Raw genomic sequence first — 26,730 nt, 5'->3', positions numbered from 1 at the left:
CATCTAGAGGGAGCTGTGAAACCTTCATTTGACTGGTGTTACAAAAAGTGAAAAGTGCACATGTGTAGAAAGGCTTGCATCGAGAAAAGAATTTAATAAGTGGTGATACTGATAAGAAATAAGCCCATGATCTTGCCTGATTAAAATGAATAGGTATTTTAATTAAATCCTCTTTTGTTACTTTTTTTCAAAAATCTCAATTTTGTGGAATCCACTGCAGTTCTATTTTTTTTTTAAAGAGCAGAAATGATTCAGAGCATCATAAAAAAGAGATTGCATTTTGTGACAGCAATTTTATTTTGGTGTTTTAGAAAAAACATTTTGGAGCTGTATTTCACATTATTTGTCCAAATAGGGTGAAAAAAAAGAGTATACACGACCATCATCTCAATGACCCTTAAAAAAAAACTTAGTATCCCTGCACTGAAATGAAACCATACAACTTGATACAACTGTACGCTTGTGGGGGTTAGGGCTTTTCAAGGTGTCCGGTCATGATCTCATGCCTTAGCTAAGTGGCTGTTTTTCGTACAGTACGGTGAAACAGCTGACTATTCAAACATGGAAGGGGCATCAGGGCAGACAGCGATCCTGTCCTCACACAAGCGATTTCCAGCAAGAGGTACTTTTCAACAAAATGAGAGGAGAGCCCTGGCTGATTTATTTTCTCTTCCCCCTCCCACCCCCACCCCCACCCTGCTCAGGGGCATCGAGTCCAGTTACAGCGCCCATACGCCCGCCTTGGCTGAGATCTGCTACCTTGGCACAGAGCAGAGATGGTCGAATCTGGGCAATTGGACTTTACTGAGGGAACACTGAATGGTTGCACATCTCTCCAAATTTATCTTGTAAAATTAATTATTGGAATTTGCAGTAAGATCACTTTTCACTGGAGGGTATACAATAAAGAAAATGAAAATATTGCAAAAGTATTTCATGTTCAATAAAGCAAACAGTAAAGTGTACAGCAAAGAATTAGGCCAACTGAAATGGGCCTATTATCCAGACAAATGTCTTGCAATGTAAAGTATTGGTTTATGCTACTTTTAATCTATACAGCACAACTTTATTTGTTTCATGGCTTTGTACTTACATTTTGGGATCACTGATCCCCAGCTTGCTGTAAAATTGTTTCCCTACATCACAACCAAACCAGACTGCCTAAACAGAAAAGATAATTTAACAATATTAGAAAGAAACAAAGAACTTGCATTTATACCTTTCACGACCTCAGGACAACCCAAAGCGCATTACAGCCAATGAGGTATCTTTGAAGTACAGTCACTATTGTAATGTAGGAAGCACAGCAGCCAATTTGCCCATAGCAAGGTCCCACAAACAGCAATAAGTTAATGAGCAGACAATCTGTTTTAGTGATGTTGGTTGGTGATAAATATTAGCCAGGACACCAGGAGAACTCCCCTGCTCTTCTTCGAAATAGTGCCATGGATCCTTAATGTCCACCTGAGGGGGAAGACAGGGCCCCAGTTTAACATCTCATCTGAAAGATGGCACCTCCAATAGTGCAGCACTTCTTCAGTACTGCTCTGAAGTGTCAGCCTAGGTTTTGTGCTCAAGTCTCTGGAGTGGGACTTCAACACACGACCTTCTAACTCAGGCAGGAGTGCTACCACTGAGCCCAGGGTGACACCTCGAAGTATTCAGAGAGATACATCACTAATTTATTATACTAATAAAAAGGTTGTGTCTGCTTTTAGGCACCAAGTCACAGGATTAGCAGGGATCAGTCCTCCTAGTGGTATTTCTCCATGTTATCAAGGTCCTGGGTCGGACACTGTACTTGCAGTAGGTCCAGAAAAAGTTCAGTTTCTGCAACAAAAGTTGTGGTCAGAATCAGGGCCAGATCAGTAGCCATGACTTTGGGCCAGGGCACCTGCAAATGACTGAGCTGGACAGGGAGAATGAGTCCCATAGGGACCGGCACCCAGGGAATAAACAGGAAATAAAGTAATAAAAAAAATGATAAAATATATAATATGCAACAGAGTCGCAGTGGATGTGAGGTGCCAGCTCCCACTCTCAGATTTTCATGGTCTGTGAGCACGGGGAAAATTAAAATGGAACCAAAGAATCTTTTATAGTGTCCCTTAAAAAAACAATCTTCTACTTCGCTGCTGTGCAGTCATATTAAGGAAACTGCATAGAGACAGTTAAAATTAAAAGAAAATCTCATTAAGTTGATACAATTTCAAAGACATTTTCTAACAAAACCTGAATGTTTTGATGTGTTTTCATATTGGGTATTAGAGAGGTTTGTCGAGCAACTGACCACTAACAGACAGACTCTTCTGTAACTTAAAAATTATTATGGTTGTGAATGTTTTTAATCTTGCAGAGCCACCTTCTGGTCTAAGGAGTGTCTCCAATCCAGGGGGTAAGGGAAGGTGGAGGAAACTCCCAGTAAACTCTGGTGGAAGCAGGGCAGGGCTGCTCACACTCCCACCCAACGGTTGGGACTCCTGCTTTATGTGAGAGGGAGAGAGAGACCAGTCAAGGAGCAGACACAATGCATCCCATGTGTGGCTTCCAGACTCAAAAATCAAGCGGTTTTAGCGAACCCACATCTGTTCGGAGAGCAGAAGGCAACTCAGAGATCAATTTACCACAATTATTTTAAGGTTACAATGAGGTCAGTTACTTTTTAAAAATAAAATTGTCCCTGAGCAACACCATGGGAAATGAACTAGTTCTTTCTAAAAGGTAAAATAACGTGGTCAGAGCAATGAATGGTTTCGACAAGTAACATATACACTAAAAGTGGAAGCTGAAGTTATACTTGAAATGTGTGTGCGCGTGGCATTGTTCACGGGTAGTCTGGCACTTGGCGTGTGATTGTGATGTTTAAGATGGAGCTGTGCTTAACCTGGTCTGTCTGGTTAAGGTCACTGCTCCAGTGCTCCCTGTGGGGAAGTGGTTTAAATGAGTACAACCTGAAAATCCGTAACGGGCTAAATGTTGAGGAAAGTTTCTTAGATTGGCAGCTGCTTGTAAATCCACAGCTCCTACCCTTGGGAAAAGACCAGGTTATTAAGGGCAGGAAAAACACAGCAGCAAATGACAAGCTTTATTCCTCTCTTTTATTTTAAATACCCTGTTGGCAATATGAAGCTTGATGATCCTGTGCTAGCCACAAAACCTTTTATATATAAAAGGAAGACGTGCATTTATATATCGCCTTTCACAACCTCAGGTCGTTCCAAAGCAAAAGTGCAGTTACTGTTGTAATGTAGGAAACCTGGCAGCCAATTTGCACACAGCAAGGTCCCACAAACAGCAATGCAGTAATGGCCAGATAATTTGTTTTTACGTGTTAGTTGAGGGATAAATATTGACCAGGACACAGATAGAACTCCCCTGCTCTTCTTCGAAATAGTGCCCTGGGATCTTTTACGTCCATCTGAAAGGGCAGACGGGGCCTCAGACCAGCAAATCTTCCATGGTGCCGTTCAAGCTAAGTCAGAGGATGCGTTGTTCCATAACAACAGGAACATTATACCATGTAAAGCACAATGTATTATTCTGCTGCTAACATGTAGGTGCATGTTTCTAGAAGGCTACAAAGTCTAATTGATATTAAGTAAACAGCTTTTGTGTCTTTATATTTTACTATCCCCAAAGCATGACACTGAAATTTGCCCATGTGTGCCAGAGACAGGAAACGTGAGTATATGGACAGCTTTTATAACGTTACCAGTAGATCTCCAGCAGCATTTTCTGGGATGTGTAGCATGGTTTGTGATGTTTACAGAAACCCCATATGATTAAAAGTTACCATTTGTCTGCCATGCAGTTAAATAATAGAGGAAATCCAAAGAGAATTTATTGGAACATTTTCTTTAGGAAAGTAGATTAAAAGTGTGAAATTTTAAAGTGATTATTGGCAGTTTTAAAAAGAACTAGAATAGGGGCGAGTAGAGGAGTTGGGAAAATGCAAATATATGAAATTATGAGCAGCAGTGATGGGGAAACACATTAAATGAGAAGCAGCAGCTGCTGTGGAAAATAAATGAAGAAAAGTGTGGGGCGTAGATCCAGGTTTGGGTATAATATGAGCCTTTAAAATTACTTGGCTCTGAAAGCCATTGTTGGGAGCCACTTACATCAGTCGGCTCAGGGAATAGAGACAGGTGACGGGACGATAAGCTCAGCGAGCCATAACAGGAAACCATTTAAATTACTGGGCTCAGGGAGCCATCTTACATCAATATAAATTAATCGGCTAAAATGCATCTGTAATGAAAACAGGCACATAGATCCACGTAAAATATTGAGAAACGTTTCTCTGAGTAAGTATGCTGAGTGAAGGGACTTTGTTTCACTAACTCTCCTGACTCTTTAACCAATAACACTGGAGGCGCACCTTTCGCTTGGGACTCTGGACCTGCCACCAGTTCTGAGACCTTGACCTCCTAAGACAACACATTTAAGCAATTTATACACCTCTAACATAGAAAGGAGTACAGAGGCATAATCAGAGTAAAATGGACGCCGAGCCAAAGAAGAAGATATTAGGAGGGGTGGTCACAGAGATGGGTTTTAAGGAAGGTCCTAAAAGGAGAGGGGGAGGGATTTAGGGAAGGAATTCCAGAGAGTGGGGCCTAGACAGCTGAAGGCACAGCCATCAAAAGGTAGGGTGAAGGGAGGTAGGATGCACAAGAGGCCAGGGTTGGAGGAACGGAGAGCTCAGGGAGGTGGGTGGTTATAGGAGGTTACAGAGATAGGGAGGGGTGAGGCCATAAAAGGATTTAAACAGGAGGATGAGAATTTTAAATTAGAAGTATTGGAGGACTGGGAGCCAATGTAGGTCAGCAGGGACAGGTGTAATAGATGAGCAGAAGTTTATGGATGGTGGAGGATGGGAGGCCAGCCAGGACAGCATTGGAAGAGTCGAGTCTGGGCAAAGGCATGGACGAGGGTTTCAGCAGCAGATGGGCTGAGATAGAGGCAGAGGCGGGCAATTTAAAGGTGGAAGTCGGCGTTCTTTGAGATAGAGAAAACATGGGGTCAGAAGCTCAGCTCAGGGTCGAACAGGACGCTGAGTTTGCGAATAGTCTGGTTCAGCCTCAGACAGTGGTCGGGAAGGGGGATGGAATCAATGGCTAGGGCACGGAGACTGTGGCGGAGGCCAAAGACCATGGCTTTGATCTGCCCAACGTTTGACTACAGGAAACCCCCCCACCCATGCCGAATTCCTGCCCAAACGAGACCATGCCAAATTCCTCCCCCCGTAAACAGATGAGACCTCCTCTTACTCCAGGACACTCAGGAAATCACTTTCAATGTGTGCACCAGAACTATTGGTTAAAATTTCAGGAACATCGCATTTTTGGATGTCGGTTTATCTTTTCAAAAAAAAAAGCAGCGACTCATTTGTACTATAAATCTTCAGGGGTTAACAAATACTTCTCGATTCTAACTGTAGTGCAAATGGGGCATCATTCCAGTATTGACTTGGATATAGAATTATTTTCAAATTTTGGTAATTTTATCATCTTCTCCTCCTCCTCCCAAAGTCTGACTTGTACACCTATCCTAACCGAGGCCCACGTTATAGAAAGTCTCTACAAGGGGCGCAAGAGCAGTCCAATGTGTCCAGCCCTCAGATTATACTTTTCCTCCCCCTGGGAGGTGCGGGGCAGAAACGCAAAGCACCAGGTCTCTACTCAGTACCTCTTCAGAACAGCATGACTGAAAGACATTAGTGCAATACAAGTAGACAATTGAGGCAGAATGGTCATGAGTTCCTCTTTGGGATGGACATAACTTTCTTATAATAAAACTTGCTTATAACCAATATTAAGAAGCAGATTCAGACTTTGTAGAGGTTTGCCCATTGGTTACCAACTGTTTACTCCCATAGATTTAAACACAAGTGGATTGCACTGTACATTGGTGAATGCTTTAATTTCATTACAAACTGTAATTATAGACGGGTAAATTTTAGAATATGCAAACCTCTCCATCCTTGATGGAAGCAGCGGCCATATGCTTTAACACCTCAATTGGCTGGTTGATGTATAAAATCTTCCTTGCATTCAACATGTTATTCAGGAAGTCTACTGTGTACAGCTTTCCATAGGGGTTGAAGGATCTGGGATCGTTAACCAAGCACACCTACAAAATAAACATCAAAAATCCTTCTTAAGTATGGTTATCAGTACTGGAGAAATAGTTCACCACCAAGTCTTGCAAATTAAGCCCAGCAACTATCTCAATCCTAACTGATTAGTCCACTTGACTGCAAACTGCATCTTCAATTAGTTTGATAGCCTGATACCATTAACAGTGTTAAGCTTCATCTTTTTTAGGGCAGCACTAGCCAGCACCAAGGAGATTTGAGCAATGTTGAAAGCCATCTTAAAGGTCTGTCACTAGATGCCTTTTAGCCTGTTCTGGCATTGCTTTATATTATTGTGCTTGCTGTAAGACTTACAGTGCACTGAATTCCACCAGTGAAAGCACATCGTAAGAACACAGCATTGTGCAGGCTAGAAAAGATCATTGTGGTTCATCTGACCAGATCCAAAGATTCAGAAAATGCTACATTCCTTGATCACTTATTTTTAAAAAAATGTAAAATCAATACATCTTACAATGATTGGTCAAATCCAACAAAGAAAAAGACTATATAAAGTACATGAGGGAGTAGGGAATGGAAGGATATGCTGATAGACGTAGTAGGGAGGGAGGCTTGTGTGGACTAGTTAGGCTGAAGGGCCCGTTTCTGTGCTGTTAATTCTATGTAATACAGAATATTGTCTCTGATCGGTCCAGAACAGAGTTGGTGTTCAATTGTCACTACAGGAGAAGATATTACAAAAGTAAGGACATCACTTCTGGGCAACAACTCCGCAGTTCCTTTCTCGTACCTTGTCTTCCATGTTGAAAAGTGGCTTCACATGTTCCGTGTAAAACTGAAGAGGTGTTAGTGGCCCAATCTTCTGGTAATTCTTTTCTTTGTCTCTGAATTCCCAAGTAAACGTTTCAGGAGGGGTGCCCAGACAAATATTAACTATTCTGAAGACCTACAAAAGACAACAAACACCTATTTAAATGGCAGATAATGGAACTATTTACTCGGGAGCAACTGCTAAAACAGGAGGAAAATATTTTTATTCTGGTTGGAAATTCTGCAACTACAAAATGGATGAAGTAAGATTACAAAATACGTGAGCATCCATCACAAACAAGGCTGCTTAAATATCAAAACTATTACCAAACATTTGAGGCATTTTAAATTTTTTCCATTGTGTAATCTTCTGTCATTTCTATATGGTCAAATGTATATACTGTACATACTGTGTTGTTCCGTCATCATCACTGGGTCAAAATCCTGCAATTCCCTACCTAATATTATCATGGGAACACAGTCAGCACTGCAGTGGTTCAAGGAGAAGGACTACCAACACCACCTTCTCAAGGCAAGTAAAAGATAGATAATGATTGCGGCTTAGCCAGCATTGCCCACGCCCAAAGAGAAAAATAAAATTTAAAAATTGGAATAGGAGTGCAGCAATCATTTTTAAAATTTTAAATTCCTATTAGAAATTACATAGTGAAAAATAAAAGATAGGTCAATCTCACAATTCCACTTTGAGTGTTTATAGGTTACAACAGTTTAAGTATCAACAGTGATGCTGGGTCTCACATTAATGCATCCCATTCTATACAGCAACACCAGGCAATAATTTGCACATTATATGTTTGTGCTCAAGTCATTTAGACTTTACAATTCTGGTCGCATACCCTGCCCAACGTTGGGGAAGGATTTGTGCCTGCCAGTAATGTGAAAATTGCATTGTACAGGGTACTGGCTGGAACAAAATGATCTCCTCCCCGCCTCCCCACTGCCTGCCTGTCCCTTGCTGGTGATGGCAGCCTCTTGTGTTTAGCAGTGTTCCACCTCTGGAAGCATGGAACAAAACCACCCACATGATGATTCACTGTGCTTCCTCAGTTATATTACAGCAATGCTTCAGAAAGCAGTTCTGTAATACAAATGAATATTATACAATCCAGGCTACTAAAAGTAAGTGCAGTTTAAATAACTTAAACAGAGCAAAGTATTATTATCCACATAGTTCAGCCAGTGTTTTGCAATTAGTGAAAGGTTTGAAAATAAATTTGAGAATGAGAATTTTACCTGCAAATAAATTTGGTCTTTTTGGAATGCTAGAGAATTTAAATAATGCTAGCAGAGAAAACAGCAATAACTGCAAAATTTAGTTAACGTACAAGATACTAAACATTTCTGAATCAACACTCCCAAATGATAATGAAGTTTAAATCTTTTCCCCCATCATTTTTAGAACATACTGCAGTTAAGTGGATGGTGTTTTGTTTTCTCAGTGCACTATCCCGCAGTGTTCAGTAAACCTTGACCAGCTGCATCAGGCAACTTGATGTCTGCTGACGTCCAACAGTTATATTTGATTACCCTCCATCAACCTCTGCCTCTATTGGTTTCTTTCACTAACCCAACTCAGCAGACAAAATGAAAACAGAAGTGTCTCTTTTTTTAAAATACGTAGTCCTGTAGAAAGACAAGCATTTTCACTGCCATCATATGAACAGTGCAAGCACAGAGATACCTGCCTCTAGAGAGGGAAGAAAAACAAGCAGGACTTTAGATTTGGTCAACCCTCGAGCTGTGGTATAAATGTACATTGAATTTTAAGCACCGTGGGGTGGATTTTCAACATGCCACCTGGGCGTAAATCTGGCAATGCGGATCGACCGCCTGTCATTTCCATTAAAATCAGCAGTAGTTTTACGCCCAGGTTGCAAGTTGGAAAATCTACCCCTATATTTCTTCTGTGGATTTACAGTTGGATGACATATTGAATACAATATAATTTTATGTGGATTGTACTAACTTTACCTCAATCTAGAACAAAACCCATGGGGGAAAAAAAGAGGCAAGAAAGGGTCATCATCCCATTGAAACAACAGCATAACTTGCATAGGATTGCTCGTGCATAGAGTCGGCACGGACTCGATGGGCCGAATGGCCTCCTTCCACGCTGTAACCTTTCGATGATTTTAACTTCATACATCACTGATCCCCTAACCATGCAATCTCCCGAGAGGCAAAAAAAAAGTTTTAAAAAAAACAATTTGGGAAAAGACCTCTGCAAAATTCCTCACCGACTCTCCAATGAAACAAGACTCTGGGAGACTTTAGTAGCCCATAATTTCTCATGATTCCAGATAATTTACCCTCTATGATTGGCAATACCCTCTTCTCAGAAACTTGTCAAATTCTCTTTTGAAAGAAAAAAGGAAAGAAGGAACTTGCATTTATATAGCGCCTTTCACGTCCTCACGCGTCCCAAAACACTTCATAGCCAATGAAGTATTTTTGAAGCGTGGTCACTGTTGTAACATAGGCAAATGCGGCAGCCCACTGAAAGGACCCACAAACAGTGATGACTTTTTAAAAATGATTTTCTTTACTTTGGATCCAGTTTCAGAATACAAAATAACTTGGGGAGGTAAAAAGAGCTTGTTACCCTATACTAATGTAACTTTTCAATAGTCTCAACAGTTTCAGTAGCCTCAGCTATTTCCCATAACCTGTCCAATACAGTTTGAGTGATTTGATCTCAGGAATGGAAAATAATTTTGTAATAGATCAGTTTTCTCAAGTACATTTGAAATAAAGTGAATATTATTTCAGTAAAATTATACTCTCTAGTATTTCTGTTCTAATCTCCTGATAGGTCTAATTATAGAAAAACGATCTATAAAATTTGAAGACTGACAAGGAGCAGGCAGTTCTTTACCATGTCTTCAACCTTTTCGTATAGGGAATTGCTGCCAAGATTGCTTTACAATATCAGTCTTCAACGCAGCCCACTGGGGATTCTGCAAGTCATAGCAAATTACAGGTAATAAAAATAATGCCCTTACAGGAAGTTGCAATTAACAATAATCATTGAATGCACTTTAACTGAAGCCTTGGCATATAACTAGAACACTTTACGTCACAGACTTATTCACTGGGGGAAGATTCCTGTAAATTCATAGAACTGCAATAGTATCATCTTCCTACAGCTTAGATGGGTGGAACTTTGAGGTACCACAGGACAGGTGAGGCTTCACCCACAGCAGGTGACTTACCAGAAAATTGTGGGTGCTTTGACATTAATGAAGAGAAAATAGTGGGCAATGCACCAGTGACTTTCTGCTAAGTTGCCCGCTGCGTGCGAGGCCCCATCGGTTGTGTGCAGCTTTGGAAAGTTCCACCCCAGTCTCTAATAACTCAAGGCCTTCCCAGGAGATTGTAAGGAAAGCACTCCCATGGCCCAGATCCTACCATGTTAAGCTCATATTACAGGCTTTTAAGAGTTCATCTGGTCCAATGTTCTTGGAGCAGTGATAATCAGGTGGTTTGAACTAGGAACCTTCTACTGGAGATTTCTGTGAAAAGGTTCAAAAGAGGGTGGAAAAAAAAATTAGGGACAAGGGGTTCATTTTGTCAAAAAACACTTCAATATGAAGAGGGCATACTAACATTATCTATACAATTGCCCTTTAGAAGTCCTCGGTTCCTTATTAAAATATTTTGTCCAGTGATACGTTGTTATCATCGACATATTTTTTCCACAGTTCTCAGGTGTTTGAGCAACTTTGTTGGACTAATTGTCCAACCTAGTCAATGGTCCTCAATAACTGACATTTTGCTTTTGCAGCTTGAAACAAGATCATTTACCACAGAAAAAAATACAGGGGTAGATTTTCAAAAGTTAAATTGTTGCATAAATACTCAAAGCCAATGTAGAGCATTTAGACCTCGGCTATTCACCATTTTGCCTCTTTACTAGATGGACAAATTGTAGATGTGGGATTTTTAGTTGAAAACTGTGTAGCCGAGGCCACTCATAAAACATGGAGCAAAGTGCCAACTTACATCAATCACAAGAGCCTCGAGAGGCAACCAAGTTTCTCTTTTCCTGCCTGTTGTGGGATTTGAAAAGGTTTTCTCTTTCTTGTAATAAAAGCACTGCTATCACAGCCTTCATTTGAACCTGGGATCTTCCTTTGCTGTACGGCTCAAGTCCACTCCGGGCATGATGATTTGACATTGACTTGGAGTCATTCATTTATAATGGGTCACCAGCTTGGCCCAATCATTTATGTTCCACCTGATGGGATAACTGACAATTCTCAACACTGCAGAAAAGATAGCTGCTTACACTGCTTCAAACTTTGAACTTGCGGTATGGAGGAATAAAAGCAGCAATTTCCTCGTGACAATAATATCTAATGAACAGTGCCTCCTTGTTTGAATTACAGAAGGAATGTGCTCCCTCTTAAGGGAAATGCTATGAAGTAACAAGCCAAATGTGGTGTTTTTGTATTAAACGGCACAAAGTTGCTGAATAAGGAATGTGCTTGTTCTTGAAGTAAATGCCATTAGGTGACAACGGCCAAATATGCATTTCTGATATTCAAGGGCACTAAGCAAGGTTTGTTTGAGCTAGATTTCTTTAAAAAAAATCCTTCACTCTGTTACGCAAAAGGTTTTATTTGGTTCCCATCTCCAGTTACCATACTGGAATCCTATCTGGGTATTTTATGCAATCATATATTTAAAGACCTAGGATACAAATGACTATTTAAAAAAAAATCTCTGCTGCAAGAAAAAGGGACATATCTAAATTGTACCTATAAGAATTTAACGGGATAGAAATTGGTAATCATTACGCCAGTTTTCCACACAGAAAATGGTGAGCAAAAATTAACAATTTCGGACGGCAATGCCCTGCACCCTAAGGACGCTTGGAAAAAATCCAAAATGATATTGGGTCGGGCCATTTTTCAGGCGTCCAGGCTAGCCACTTAATATAGCCGTTAGGCCCCACGTATATGCTAATGAGGGTTCTAACACTTGTTTTGGGGCTCCTGAGGGAAATTGGGCTGCTCTGAGCTGAGCAGGTGTCGTCCCACTGTATTCCACCCGTCCCACTGTCTTCCACCCTCACCCCCGGCACTTACCCGAGGGCTGCTGTCAGCGAGGCAAGCTGCCCGAAACTCGTTCTCCAAAAACAGGCCTAGACAAATTTCCACCCCAACATGTATCAAACTGTACAAGACACGGTCAGATGAAGAAAACCCTTCAGCCCATTTCATTTCATCCTTCCAGAATACCATCTTAACAGTCCAATGCCCCAGCTTCAACCACTCTTCCTAGCAACCTGTTTCAACTGTTGATTACCTTCTGTGTAAAGAAATAGCTCATGGCATCTGTCCCTACAGATAGAGCTCCAGCAGCAATCATTTGATAAGAATCAGGAGCAACGACCTTGGGCGATTTTACCCTTCTTAAGCAGATGTGCAGAGGCCAATTGACACCCATATGCCCCAGATGGGAATCAGGGATTGAACCTGGGACTTTCCTGGTCTTTATGGCTCAACTACACACTGAGTTATTGTGGGAGTCAATGGACTGCTTTCCAACTGGTTTTACATGCAACTAAAATGAGTTTATCTTTATCTTAAAATAAAAAATACTACTGAATTTTACAGGATGATTCCTATCGTGGTAATACGTCTGGCAAAACAGTTTACCATATTTGTAAGCAGAGGATGCAATTGGCAGTATAATCACAAATTTAAGGCTCACTACATAAATTGGGCTTAGCACCAGTTTTCGTAACCTGTGAAACTGGAGGTGTCACTGCTTTGAGTGATCTTTTACCATTCAGCTGCCTGGCATAGGGATAACATTTTGAAGGTGATCTTGTGTCCAATAGCAAATGTATGGCACAACCACAATAATAATAACAAAGACTTAAAGCAGGATTGAAGTTTGCACAGCAGTGGATAGTGTATTTTGCTGATAATTTTTAAAGAAATAGGCAGATTGAAAACAGCAGATTTACTTTAAAGCTAATGGGCACAGAAAAGTTAAAATGCTGGAGTACAGCATGCTCCAGGGCATTCATAACAAATCTGCGGAAATGCTTCAAAAAGAGGTACAATGATTACCTGTACTTTGTCTAGTTATTAATCTGTGCCACTACATTATATTTACGCAGGTTTAAAAAGCATCAACCGCGCAATCTGCTTCTCCTTTCATGTCTGAGTGCACAGCCAGAGACACGAAACAACTAATGTCCTGTTAATGTCATCCTAAACCTTGTTTTGACAAATGGCATCAACCTATTTAGAAAAGTACACAGTAGTTAAACTATTCCAGAGGGTATTCTGGTATCAATTAATGTCATTCCCAATACTGACATGAAATCACTGATCCTACTCATTTTTCACCCACGCAAATGTGGACTCAAAGTTTAATCATTTTAATCCTCAAATATTCACTGGTTTCTTTTTATTTATTACAAATCCAGGGAGATCTAATTGTACGTGAGATTAAAAATTCAATTTTAGCTCTGCATGGAAAACATCAACTAAGAAATGACAACGGCTATAAAAGTGGACATAAAACAGATCATTCAGATCTAAGGCATCGTCACCAACTTTAATCTTATAAACTCTTCACATTTTCGAGATGATGACAGATGAAAGCTCCAATTCACATATGCTCACAGGTGGGTGAGCTGCCCGATGTCTCAGTCAGTAACTACAGTTTAGTGTGGAGCTGAGCTATAAATTAAAAAACAGAAAATGCCGGAAAGACTCGGCAGGTCATCGGCTGTGGACAGAACAAACCAGTTATTATGTCGGATGCAGACCCTTCTTCAAAATCCCGATCTGTGTCGCATTAGCTGATCCTTGCCCCGAGTGATGTGATAGGGGAGGAAGGCAGTCTTGACTACAAGAGAGAAGAGCAGTTATTTTATTCTTAATGAACTTGTTCTTAACTTGCACTAGAATTCCTATCAAATTATTGGTGTATCTTTGAAGGTTTATAAAATGAAAATAGTTATCAGTGCAAAAATTCAGAATGCACAACTGCTTGACAGAAGGTGGCTGCTAGTTAAAATGTTTAGCTAACTGCAATAAACAAACTATGAAGTTTAAGTTTTGTGTCCCAGTATGCATCAGTTTCTATTAATAAAATTCTCATTTGTCTCACCATTTAAGACAGCTCTGGCATAAGCTGCCATGGTCAAGTGTACAATGTAAATGGTTAAGGATATTTAGCTCTGTCATGTGAAGCTTATGAGCCACTTACAAACAGCCATTTAAACTGGAGGAATCATTCTAGTATCAGTACATTGCACCTACAGACGCTGAAAGACGCCCTCGTAAGAACGGGATATGACGCTCGACTTGTCGATCGACAGTTCCGACGGGCCACAGCGAAGAATCGCATAGACCTCCTCAGAAGACAAACACGGGACGCAACCAACAGAGTACCCTTAGTCGTCCAGTACTTCCCTGGAGTGGAGAAACTACACCATGTTCTCCGCAGCCTTCAACATGTCATCGATGATGACGAACACCTCGCTAAGGCCATCCCCACGCCTCCACTGCTCGCCTTCAAACAGCCACCCAACCTCAAACAGACCATCGTTCGCAGCAAGTTACCCAGTTTTCAGGAGAACAGCGTCCACGACACCACACAACCCTGCCACGGCAACCTCTGCAAGACATGCCAGATCATCGACACGGATACCACCATCACACGAGAGGACACCACCCACCAGGTACATGGTTCATACTCCTGTGACTCGGCCAACGTTGTCTACCTCATACGTTGCAGGAAAGGATGCCCCGGAGCATGGTACATTGGCGAGACCATGCAGACGCTGCGACAACGGATGAACGGACACCGCGCAACAATCGCCAAACAGGAGGGTTCCCTCCCAGTCGGGGAACACTTTAGCAGTCAAGGACATTCAGCCACCGATCTTCGGGTAAGCGTTCTCCAAGGCGGCCTTCGAGACACATGACAACGCAAAATCGTCGAGCAGAAGTTGATAGCCAAGTTCCGCACCCATGAGGACGGCCTCAACCGGGATCTTGGGTTCATGTCACGCTACACGTAACCCCACCAGCAAAAAAGGGGGAAAAAAATTATATGTTTTTTAAAATTCTCTCTCTCTCTCTGCCATTTTGAGTTTCTTTCTGCCTGCCTGTGTAATAGACACAATGTATATCTAGTGTACTGGGACGTGCTGTTCTCCGTGACTGGCCTGTTTGAATAACAACGACACCTTTTGATTGGTGTGATGCTGTCCCAACATAGTATAAGATATGCGATTTGAGAACCTTTTCATTCATTCATCTGACGAAGGAGATAATCTCCGAAAGCTTGTGATTTTAAAATAAATTTGTTGGACTATAACCTGGTGTTGTAAGATTCCTTACATCAGTACATTGTAGAGGGACTAAATGATTGTTGATACATAACAGTGACTACACTTCAAAAATACTTCATTGGCAGTGAAGGGCTTGAGGACGTGAAAGGTGCTATATAAATTCAAGTTTTTTTGAAGAAAAAACAATCCTAATTGATTGTTCGTGTCCCATTGAAAAGGAAATGTAACCTAAATATTTTATCCTAGTTTCACAAAATTGCAGATAAACATGGTCAGAGTTAAATCTTATACAATTTGCAAATAGTGTACAAACATTATTTTCTTGCCAATTTTTTTCTCCTCCTCTTCTCATTAGGGGACCCCACTTGTATCTTGCACAAGTGTCCATTTTTCATGCAAGTCACGATAGAGAGTATTCAATCACAGTAGACATGACAAGTGAGCCCAATCCTGTTTTCACCCAATATCTGTGCACTTCCAGCAAGGGTCACTGCATATATCAAATCAAGGGGGAGTCCAGGCTGATTTTCCCCATCTCAACCAAAATGACACTGAGGCCAACTGTAGCGCGTCAAAACCACCTGTCTGAGGCCAGCTAGCTCAGCACAGGCCAGGGATAAAACTTGTTAATTTCCTGGCCTGCACAGTTCAGCTAGTTGTTGCATAAACTGAGGAGCTCAGATTCACTTTCTGATCCTGAAAGCAATAAGACTGTGCAGTGTCTGCATCAATGACAGGAAATGCTGACATTTCCTGTCAGTCAAGTTGTGCAAACACATAATAAAAAAGGAGCAAATGTAACAGTCTTTATTCAGTATTGTATTACATAAAAAAAATCATAGAACACGGAGTCTTTAATGCAAAAAGGTGTGTGTCTGGCTAGTACTGTACAGAGCAACTGTGTTACAGTAACTCAGATGATCAATCAATACAAGTAATAAGGAAACCAATAAAAAGCAAAATTCTGCAGATGCTAGTAATCTGAAACAAAAACAAAAAAATGCTAATAACACATATGTAGATCAGTCAGCATCTGTGGAAAGAACAGACACGTTTATGTTCAAATGAGGACTCTTCTTCAAAACAGTTCTGAAGAATGGACTGCATCCAAAACATTAACTTGTCTGTTCTCTCCACAGATGCTGACTGACCTAATGAGGAGACTAGTTAAGACTAAGCTACTTTAAAGAACTGTGTCGACTTTGTTATATCGAGTTTTATTTAACATTTTATAGTAGAAAGAGAAAAAAATTACCAACTGTGGAAATCCAACAAAAACATAAAATGCTTGAAACAAAACAGTGGGTCAATCAGCAACTGGAAAAAGAGCTAAATTAACATTTTGGCTGTAGACCTGTCTTTCTACAGCTATTACTGGATCAGTAATAAAAATACGAATTTTTCTGGTTTTATCACATCTTGTAGACTATTAGTTTTATAGGACTGTAACCTATGCGCATTACTTTAGATGTAAATTGAACTAAAACTTGTTTACTACATGTAGTTTCAGTACCTATCTGTAATTTTAAAATGCCGGTGATGGACTGGGGTGGACAAATGTAAGAAATCTTACAACACCAGGTTATAGTCCAACAGTTTTATTTGAAAATCACAAGCTTTCGGAGGCTTTCTCCTTCGTCAGGTGAGTGTGGGATTCCTTGAAATTTACCGCATATATAGTCAGAGAACAATGCCTGGTGATGTAATATTGATTAGGCTGTTTTTGATAGACACTGCAAAGTAGCAAATTAATTCCTAGCTAGAAAATCACAGCTGCTCTACTGGATATTTGTAATGTACCTCTGCGCCTCATCATATGCCATAGACTATTTTATCTCTAATTAAGTTACTGTATAAACCACCAAATTCACATGTTTCACAGTTCATTCACACTACGAGTTTAGCGTCAGTGTGAAGAGGTTTTGGCTTTGCACAGATGCTAAACTTGGGATGTGTAAACTGGGTGTGAAGACCTGATCCAACTCCAAACCAAAGCAGCTTGTTCAAGTTAAACCCAGGTACCGAATTCTATTTGCAATTACACTACAACAGAAGCATTGATGTGAAGTGAAACTGCTTCAGACCAATGGTATATTTGTCCTGTAAATGCACCATTTTAGGTCTGCCATATATTGGTCAATGCTTTCATTTAATCCTTTTACTCTATATGTTCTATTTTTGCAGAGTTACAAACCATTAAAAGAATGTTAAACTTATCCCTTTGTTCCCCTGCAAGTATAAATGTATTGAAAAAACTTCTAAAAATGTATTTACATTACAACTGTAACATTAGTGTAAAGTTTCACAAGGATTCCACAGCTGTAGTGTAAATGCAGTTTAAACTATCTTCAGGAACAGGGAATATTAGAAGTTTTTCAGCTTTTTTTTCAGTTCCAGTGGTAGTCAAATATAGCTGGAAACATGGCTTAGTTTTCACTCACCACGTATTCCAGGCTCAAAAACATGTGTTATAATATTTGCTGCAAAAACTTTCAATGTTGGCTGCTTTCATACAGAGCAAACTGGTTCCTCGTTGAACAAACAGCCTAATAGATACCCTACAAGTATAATACTCTCAAATTCCAAATGATTTTTGAATGCAGTCACCATCTTATTTTTCAGATGTCATTCTGCATTTAAAATTCAGAACAAAAATATTTATTCTATAAGCAGAAAAACAGAACCCAAATTTGAATTACTGGCTCTGCAAGACTTGATTAAAAAGTCACTGAAAAGTTAGCCAGAATCTTTTGTTTATCAATGCACAAAAGGTTCAGATTACCAGCCAATGACATTTCAATTGATATCTCTCAAGTACGTGACTAAATATTCAATGATTCTAGGAACACTGAAAATGCATGCATATATTCCAAGAATTTTACTGATGGATTATTCAACCGAAAGGCCTCTGCGGCATCACAAGAGTAATCTTCAGGAGGTTGCTTTTGAAGAGCAAATGAGTATGTGGAACGTTCCTACTAATCATTTCCTCAAGTATAAATCACTAGTCCATTCAGCATAATTTTTAAATGCAGTGTTTTCAGTTTCAAGGGAACATAAATCGGCATTTAATTTTAAGAATACTGTAAAGTCAGAAACTCCACAACCCCTGTTATAGTGAGGATTTCCATGCCATTATAGTCATACACATGAATACAAAAATAATTTCTCACATACCTATTTGGGGCCTTTTCCTCTTCATCACCTGGCATAAGGCGGAGCATGCACGATGCGCACTCCGCCCATTTGTACCTGAATTTGGCAATCAAGGTCATACAATCAGTGGACGACCCAGATTTGCATATCTAAACACCCGTTTCAGGCACATGGACTGCTCGGCCATTTACAGGCCAATCTGAATATTTCATCAGGCAGCCAATCAGGTGGTCAATAAAGCGGTTTTTCAGGCTAGGTTCTTGGTCACCCCTTCTAATCTCTTCTCCTTTGGCTCAGCATCTGTTTTCCTCACACTTCGGGACATTTTTCTGCATTAAAAGGCACTATAAAAATGCCAGTTGTTCACTTTGGAAGTATTGACACACCAAACTCACCTAGCTACTTTTTGATGTATATACACTGGTCATGATATCCTTATGTTGCTGGTATGCTCAAACTAGGTCTCTCTCATTGCAGGTATCATACGCCAAACAAGTGTTTTCCTACAGCCAAATAATGTTCAAATATTGATTATTCTGTCTAAAGTTACTCACGTTTCTAAAATCTTGACTGTTTTGTTGAATTTTGTGCTCATCAAGATGATTGACGTCGGTGCTGGGACATTTTTCCACTTCAGGAACCTGTGTCAGAAATAGCTAACTGTGCAATAAATTTCCCTCTAATGTACCTCAACAATATACCTCAGCCTCAATTGAACAGCACCATCTTTTACACAGGAACACAGGAATTGCTAGACGAAAAAAGACCAAGGTCCATCTAGTTCAACTTCTACCATCCTGGTGGACACATGTTACAACGATAATGGAGCTGTTGACTAATCAATCTCTATCAATTAATGTACAACAGACCCAGACACAAGGCGAGGAAATGCCCCATTGGTGGAAAGGTTTGGGAACTATAAGTTCATTCTACACTTACCAAATGTCAGGTCTCAAATTATTCATATTCAGGTACTGTATTCCAAAATACTATTTTCTGAAATAAACCTAATTTGCATTTGAATGGATTCACACTATCTGCTTCCACAGTCTCCCTAGGGAGCCTGTTCCATAGACTGACCACTCGCTCATAAAAATAATGTTCCCACAGATTAGTTTTGAATTTACCCCCCTTCAAACACAGGCTGTCCCCTCTGGTTCTGCTGTTCTGGACAAAGTGAACCAGCTCATCATGTTCTACATTATCTAATTCCTTTATAATCCTAAAAACAGCAATCACGTTACCTCTCAACCTTCTCTTTTCCAGTGAGAATATACGCAGTTTACTTAATCATTCCTCAGAATCCAATCCCCTCATTCAGGTTGCCCTCTTCTATATCCTTTCAATAGCTGCAAAATCCTTGCTGTACAGTGGCAACTAGATTTGTACATTGTATTCTGATTGCGGTTGCACCAATGATTTATAAAGTGGCAGGATGATCTCACTATTTTCGGCCCAACGTTGACCTTTTAATACATCCCAACATCTGACTTACTTTACTCACTGCCACCAAGCTTCAATTTATTGTCAATCAGGCCCTCCAGATCTTTTTCATTTTCCATACTGATTATTTTCTTTCCATTTAAGTAATAGTCCGTTCCTGGATTTTTTGTCCCCATGTGAAGCACTTTGCATTTCCCGACATTGAATTTCATCTGCCACCTGTCTGCCCAATTCTCAAGTATATTTAAATCCTCCTGCAGCTTATCTTGTTTAGCTTTGCAGTCTACCATCTTCTTTAGCTTTGTATTTGCAAATTTAGCCACTGTGCTTCTGACTCCAAGCTCTAGATCGTTTATAATGATATTAAACAAAACAGTTCCCAAAACGTACCTCGGCGGACCCCACGGGTAACATTCTCCCAGGCTGATGCCATTCCCTGTATCACAACCCTCTATCAATTCTTTGTAAAATATTTTCACTGATTCGTGCTTTATTTTCAGTACCAGCCTTTCCAGAAGAACCGTATCAAAGGCCTTCACTGAAATCCAAATACACCACATGCACTGCCTTACCCCGATCAAGCTCCTTTGTCACACCCTCAAAGAAAATAAATAAATTAGATTGGCAGAACCTCCCCTTCATGGGCCCATTGCATCAGTGGACTTTTTTCACTTTCCACACCAGCCTAGGCATGAAACTGCCGATTAGAGCCAGCTTTATGCTGTGGGCCCAACTGTATTAATAGCGGAATTGAAACTAACCAAACTCATTCTGCTTAGGACTCTTACAGTAAACAAAGAAGCTTTCATCCCATCAGTCCCAGACTGGATTGTAAACCATGTCCCTGGGATGAAAGGAGAGTGTGCAAACCCACTTTAAGACTATGTACAGAGTGCTTGAGTCCAAAAGTACATTCGGAAGGGCACAGGTGCCAGTGCTTGAACACAGCAGGAAGATGCAAGGGACCACATAGCACATAAAGTCCTAATGTTTTATTTCAAATGCCTATGACAGCTGCAGCACAGCTGTGCTTACTAAGTTCACTGTTCAAACACTGACAGAATGCAGGTCATCCACAAAGAAACACAACCTGCAGTGTTTTTTTCCCCCCTTTCAGGTTTAGTTTTTCACTCCTAACAATGGAAACATTCCCTTTCACCACCAATTCAAAGCAAAATACAGTAACGATGCATCGGGCCTAATTATACATCCCCAACATGGTTACTGCAGACCATCTCAAATGAAATGGTCAATTAACCCCGACCACCAGTAAATTGCTAGCAGCTTGTAGTCGCATTGCTGTAATACTTTCCTACTAGCAGTTACTTGCTAATTAAGCTATGCATGAATTCTACATGGAAAATAATAAAAAAGTACAACAGATTTTTTTTAACCATGTGTCAGCCATGGCTCAGTGGTGGCACTCTCACCTCGAAGACATAAGGCTGTAGATTCAACCCCCACGCCAGAGACGTGAGCACATAATGTAGGCTGGCATTTCAGTGCAGTACTGAGGGAGTGCTGCACTGTCGGAGGTGCCGTCTCTTGGATAAGACATTAAACCAAGTCTGTCCTCTCAGGTGGACTATTCAAAAGAGCAGGGGACTCCTCGGTGTCCTGGCCAATATTTATCACTCAATCAACACCTAAAACAGATGATCTGGTCATCACATTGCTGTTTGTGGGACCTTGCTGTGTGCAAATTGGCTGCTGCATTTCCTACATGACAATAACTACACTTCAAAAAGTACTCTTTCGCTGTAAAGCGCTTTGGGACATCCCGACGGAGTTAAAGGCGCTGAATAAATGCAAATTCTTTTTTTCCTTTCTTCATCATTTGTGATCTTGTGGGGGGTAAAGAGCAGTTGTGGAAGACCATTCGGCCCATTTAGAACAACCTCCCGTGGAGGCATATAGATCCTCCCTCATCCCAACATAGCATCTTGAATGATTTAATGACACAAAAGAAAAATCTACTCTGGATACAAGCAGCTTTGCCGGTATCCGTTTGTAGAATTGGAATGAATGTTTTCACGGAGGACTGCACCACTTGCTTTTGCTCTGAGCCAAGTTACGGTAGTTTTGAGCACACACACACAGAAATTTTGTGTATTTGCCTACTCAGTTGTCATAATAGTTGGTCACAATCTTATAATCATAATTTAATCTGCCTATGTGAACATTTACAATGGGAAATTCTGTAAATAAAGTTACCTGTCACAATGTAGCTGCAGGCCCTGGCCTGTAGATGGTGCTATGGAGCAAGTTTTGAAGTGTCTCCCAACTCTGTTGCCATCTTGTAAACAAACAGATTCAGCAACTGACCGTGGGCAACTTATTAGTTTTTTTCTTAAAAGTGAGGAGATGTTGGATAATAAGGGGAAACCGCCTCGTAATTTTAATGTAATTCAATACTCCAAAAGAATTAGCCTTCCTACAATGGATCAAACTTACTGAAGCAGCAGTATTGGCTGGGAGAGGTTGTTTCCTTCTTAAAATGATACCATTTGTTACGTCACATACATGCAACATAAAGAAAGACTTGCATTTATATAAAGCCTTTCGCAACCTCAGGATGTCCCAAAGCACTTTACAGCCAATGAAGTGCTTTCCAAATATAGTCACTGTTGTATTATAGGAAACACAGTAGCTAAATTACACACAGCAAGGTCCCACCAACAGCAATGCGATAATTACCAGATAATCTGTTTTAGTGATGTTGGTTGAAGAATAAATATTGGCTAGGACACCAGGGAGAACTCCTCTGTTCTTCTTCAAATAATGCCATGGGGATTTTTTACATCCACCCAAGCGGGCGGACAGGTCCTCAGTTTAACGCCTCATCCGAAAGTTGGATAACAATAACAATCCATTCACAAATGCGTTTCATAAGCAGTTAAAAATAAATTGGTTGTATGCTCCTTTTCACCATCAGCAAGCACATAGCTGGACCCATGGGAACTCTCACTGTAACTGTCACTAAGTATTCTGAAGCATTAATAGTATTGGGGGGAGGGGCACAGAAAGAAACTCCTGGGCTTTGCACAAGGGACCCAAACAACAACAAGAAAAGGTTTAATCTACAACCATTTGAATGACCACTAAAATAGAATATAACTAGATAAAGTTCATGACCACCATCAAGCACTAATAACCAGCAAACTCACTTTAGCACACTCCCTCTTTGGCCAATGCCAAGTGATATCATCTTGACAGTTTGATGGCTGCCTCTAAGCATTGTGGAATTGTAGTTTTTTTTCCCCAGAACATTCCATGATTTATTAATACTTCTCTTGATAAAAGCAGATAATATAAAATAAAGCAGACAACATAAAACTCCAAACTTTCCTAACTGTAGTCCATATTTCATATACATATATACTGCTCAGGTTTATTGAATACCATCATTGTTTCACTCAAAAGGGGACTATTAACCTAGTCTTCAGACAACTTTCTTTTCATAATAGTATCCTTCATTAAGCAGGCATAAATCGGGAAATTTGTTCTACCTATTGCAAATACATGAAGAAAATCCTAGCAGCATTCAGCAGATTGGTTATTTGTGTTTTAAAAGGGGCCCAAACACAAAATTCACATAATTAGCTAACTCTCCTCATGAAGTAATAAATTGTCCTCAGCATTGTTAAGATTTTGAATCCTGTCATAGTTAATGATTTTTTAAAAATTCGTTCATGGGATATGGGCGTCACTGGCAAGGCCAGCATTTATTGCCCATCCCTAATTGCCCTCGAGAAGGTGGTGGTGAGCCGCCGCCTTGAACCGCTGCAGTCCGTGTGGTGAAGGTTCTCCCACCGTGTTGTTAGATAGGGAGTTCCTGGATTTTGACCCAGTGACGATGAAGGAACAGCGATATATTTCCAAGTCGGGATGGTGTGTGACTTGGAGGGGAACGTGCAGGTGGTGTTGTGCCCATGTACCTGCTGCCCTTGTCCTTCTAGGTGGTAGAAGTCGCGGGTTTGGAAGGTGCTGTCGAAGAAGCCTTGGTGAGTTGCTGCAGTGCATCCTGTGGATGGTACACTGCAGCCACAGTGCGCCGGTGGTAGAGGGAGTGAATGTTTAGGGTGATGGATGGGGTGCCAATCAAGCGGGCTGCTTTGTCCTGGATGGTGTCGAGCTTCTTGAGTGTTGTTGGAGCTGTACTCATCCAGGCAAGTGGAGAGTATTCCATCACACTCCTGACTTGTGCTTTGTAGATGGTGGAAAGGCTTTGAGGAGTCAGGAGGTGAGTCACTCGCCGCAGAGTACCCAGCCTCTGACCTGCTCTTGTAGCCACAGTATTTATGTGGCTGGTCCAGTTACGTTTCTGGTCAAATCAGTTTCTGATTTGCTCACAGGAAGCTTGAGGTTTATTAACAGACTGCAGTATTGTATATACATTCCTCTGGGTGTAATAGCAGTAAAAACAAGTCTTCTTGGTGTCTAGTCTTAGCAAATGCGGTAAGTTTATACTGGGGTTGTGCTCGATGTGGAAGACAGGCACTAGCATCCCCTCTAGCTGCTTTTACAATGGCCTTAATGTAATTTCCAATTTTTATCATGTGTAAGTATTCTGGTTGAGGTGCCTAAAAACTGCAGGCGAGAGAGGAGACTAACTCAGGCCATTATTGCATTTCCACCAAGATCTTACATTGCTAAGACTCTTTGTTTGCCAAGGTCAATCTTAAAAGAAATTGCTTTTAACCTCAAAAGGGGGAAGTTTCCTTAAAACACAGGAATCTTTCAGGGGTCAGTCATTCTAGCATGAGATACAGAGTGCACAGAATTCTGTAAGTAAATTATTTACATGTTACTTGGGACTGTCATTTCAAGAGTTCGTCAGAGGAGCATAAAGAACCACAGATTCTTAAAGACATGTACGCATTGAAAATTACTACTCGTGTTATGTAGTGTTTTGTCTATATCTTTGCATCTGTGAATCATCTAGCTGATTAAACTTGATCAGTAGATTTTAGCCTGTATGAAGTGGGTGGATGCATGCGAGCGAAATTTTTCACGGTGAACTCCAGTAGTCAATTGAGAGTGATCAGAGCCAAGTGTTGGGCCTGAGCTGCACTAACTCCTTATGGCAGAGGATAAGAGATGCAGATTTTAGTGTTAAGAGACATGGTCTGCTTACAGTAACTGGCCAATCTGCACAAGGAGATGCTGTTAGAAAAAGCCCAAACCATAACACTCAGTGCCAGTATCAAAGCACTCTACCATCAATGTATTTTAATCTTTTGAGGGCCACAGTAGCATTTCTGCAATGTTAAAAAAAGGTGAAAAGTTATAATTTTTCAGGTTTATTCCAAAAATACAATGAAATGTTTTGGCTCTGTACACATCCCTAATTGTTAAATGCCCATCAGTTGAAAGTGGAAAAAACTACTTTGATTCTGTGTGAAGGAATATTCCTCATGCTGAAATTCCTTTCATGATGTCAGATTATCAGGAGCATGCCTACTACATTAATCATTTCACACACTCGCCATCTTTATAAACCTCTCTGAATTAACTTGTCCAATTAGTATCAAATTATGGGCGGCTTTATGCTGGATTTCCCTCTCAAAGCACTTTCGTCTTGGGGTTTTTAAGAGCTATTATATAAAAGAAGTCTTTCATCCCATCCATCTAAGCTGGATTCCAAATCAGGCTCCAAGACCAAAGCTGTTGTTTCATAACCCCAAAATGTTATCATATTACACCTTAAATTGTACTAAAGTGTTTAGCCATAAAAATTGTTTTCCCACATACAATGAATTGGCCAGGAAGTGTGAGGTGAACGCATGGAGTAACCTGATGCCAAGAAGCTGTAACCTATGGGTCTGTGCTACTGTTTGCAGCTTAATTTCACTATGCATTTTATGCAGCAGAAAAATTCTAAGAATTTCAACAAACCGAGCACCATCTGGTTTTTTTTGGGTACTAAATTTAAACCATAATAGAACAGTACTCGGCTTCAAATGGACCACATCAGATTTCTTCCATTCTCCTCAGGACATAGAAGAGGTGGAACTCAATCATTGTCACTTTGAAATTCTAGGTCAGGTTAAAGTTTTATTTTTGTAATTTGCCATTTACTAATTGCACACACCAATGCAATCGCTATAAATATATTCGCCACCAGTCTCTGGGTAACGCACAAAATACTTAACTAATAGTTATTATAGCGTTAATCTGTTTTTCTTTTACCTTATTTGTTCATGGGATGCGGGTGACATTCCTAGATGCCCCTGTAGGGCGGTGAGCTTGTTTTACAACTGAAAGCTTACTAGGCCACTTCGGAGAGCATCAAGAGTCCCCCATGGAGTGCAGGACTGGAGTCACATTTAGGTCAAACCAGCTATTAGTTATTCAGTTGAATTTTTGTGACAATCCAGCAGCTTTCAAAGTTCACAAATTATCAGATGTATTGAATTCAATTTCACATCTTGCGATGGTGGGATCGGAACTTGTGGTCTTTGAGTTGCTAGCCCAGTACTGTAACCATCAGGCGACCATATCCCACAAATCACATTGTGGCGTTGTATTTCTTGACCAAGATGAAATTTTACTCCCCCCCACAATTTTTTCCCTTTACCTTCCCCACAGAACTTCTACTGGATGATGCAACTTCAACTGAAAACAGCAGTATTGTGGCACACAAGGTCCCTTGGTGCTAATGTTGCTCCATGAAACCACTAGAGGAGAACTAGCTGATGGTCAAGGCTGTCTGACTTTTCTAAATAGTGATGCGCCCATGTAATGGGTAGTCTCAGGACCGGTAAAGTAACAAGACAGCCTGCAGTGTTTACTACTAACAGCACTTGGAACTCAATCTGAAAGATATATGGAAGGGAGGAGAGAATAATGCTTATGTGGAGTACGACCATGATAT

The 26,730-nt window shown here is 40.5% G+C and overlaps 2 protein-coding genes across 3 annotated transcripts in view; one reads left to right on the top strand and one right to left on the bottom strand.

The window, feature by feature from the left end:
- LOC137344955 (uncharacterized) overlaps positions 1-26,730 on the top strand; it is a 149,283-nt gene that overhangs the window by 80,340 nt on the left and 42,213 nt on the right. The window lies entirely within an intron of this gene.
- The window catches only part of blmh (bleomycin hydrolase), an 88,621-nt gene that overhangs the window by 41,889 nt on the left and 20,002 nt on the right, over positions 1-26,730 (bottom strand). For both annotated transcript variants that reach the window (XR_010968510.1, XM_068008252.1), the window contains exons 7-9: positions 6,891-7,046; positions 5,977-6,135; positions 1,094-1,161 (exon numbers count right to left, since the gene is read on the bottom strand). Coding sequence is in view for 1 of the 2 variants with exons in the window: in XM_068008252.1 (XP_067864353.1) it covers positions 1,094-1,161; positions 5,977-6,135; positions 6,891-7,046 (383 nt within the window). In the remaining variant the exon portion in view is untranslated. The remainder of the gene's footprint in view (positions 1-1,093; positions 1,162-5,976; positions 6,136-6,890; positions 7,047-26,730) is intronic.

This window comes from Heptranchias perlo, chromosome 28 (assembly GCF_035084215.1).
Source record: "Heptranchias perlo isolate sHepPer1 chromosome 28, sHepPer1.hap1, whole genome shotgun sequence".
Classification (NCBI taxonomy): domain Eukaryota; kingdom Metazoa; phylum Chordata; class Chondrichthyes; order Hexanchiformes; family Hexanchidae; genus Heptranchias; species Heptranchias perlo.
This window is presented reverse-complemented; position numbering and strand designations above follow the sequence as displayed.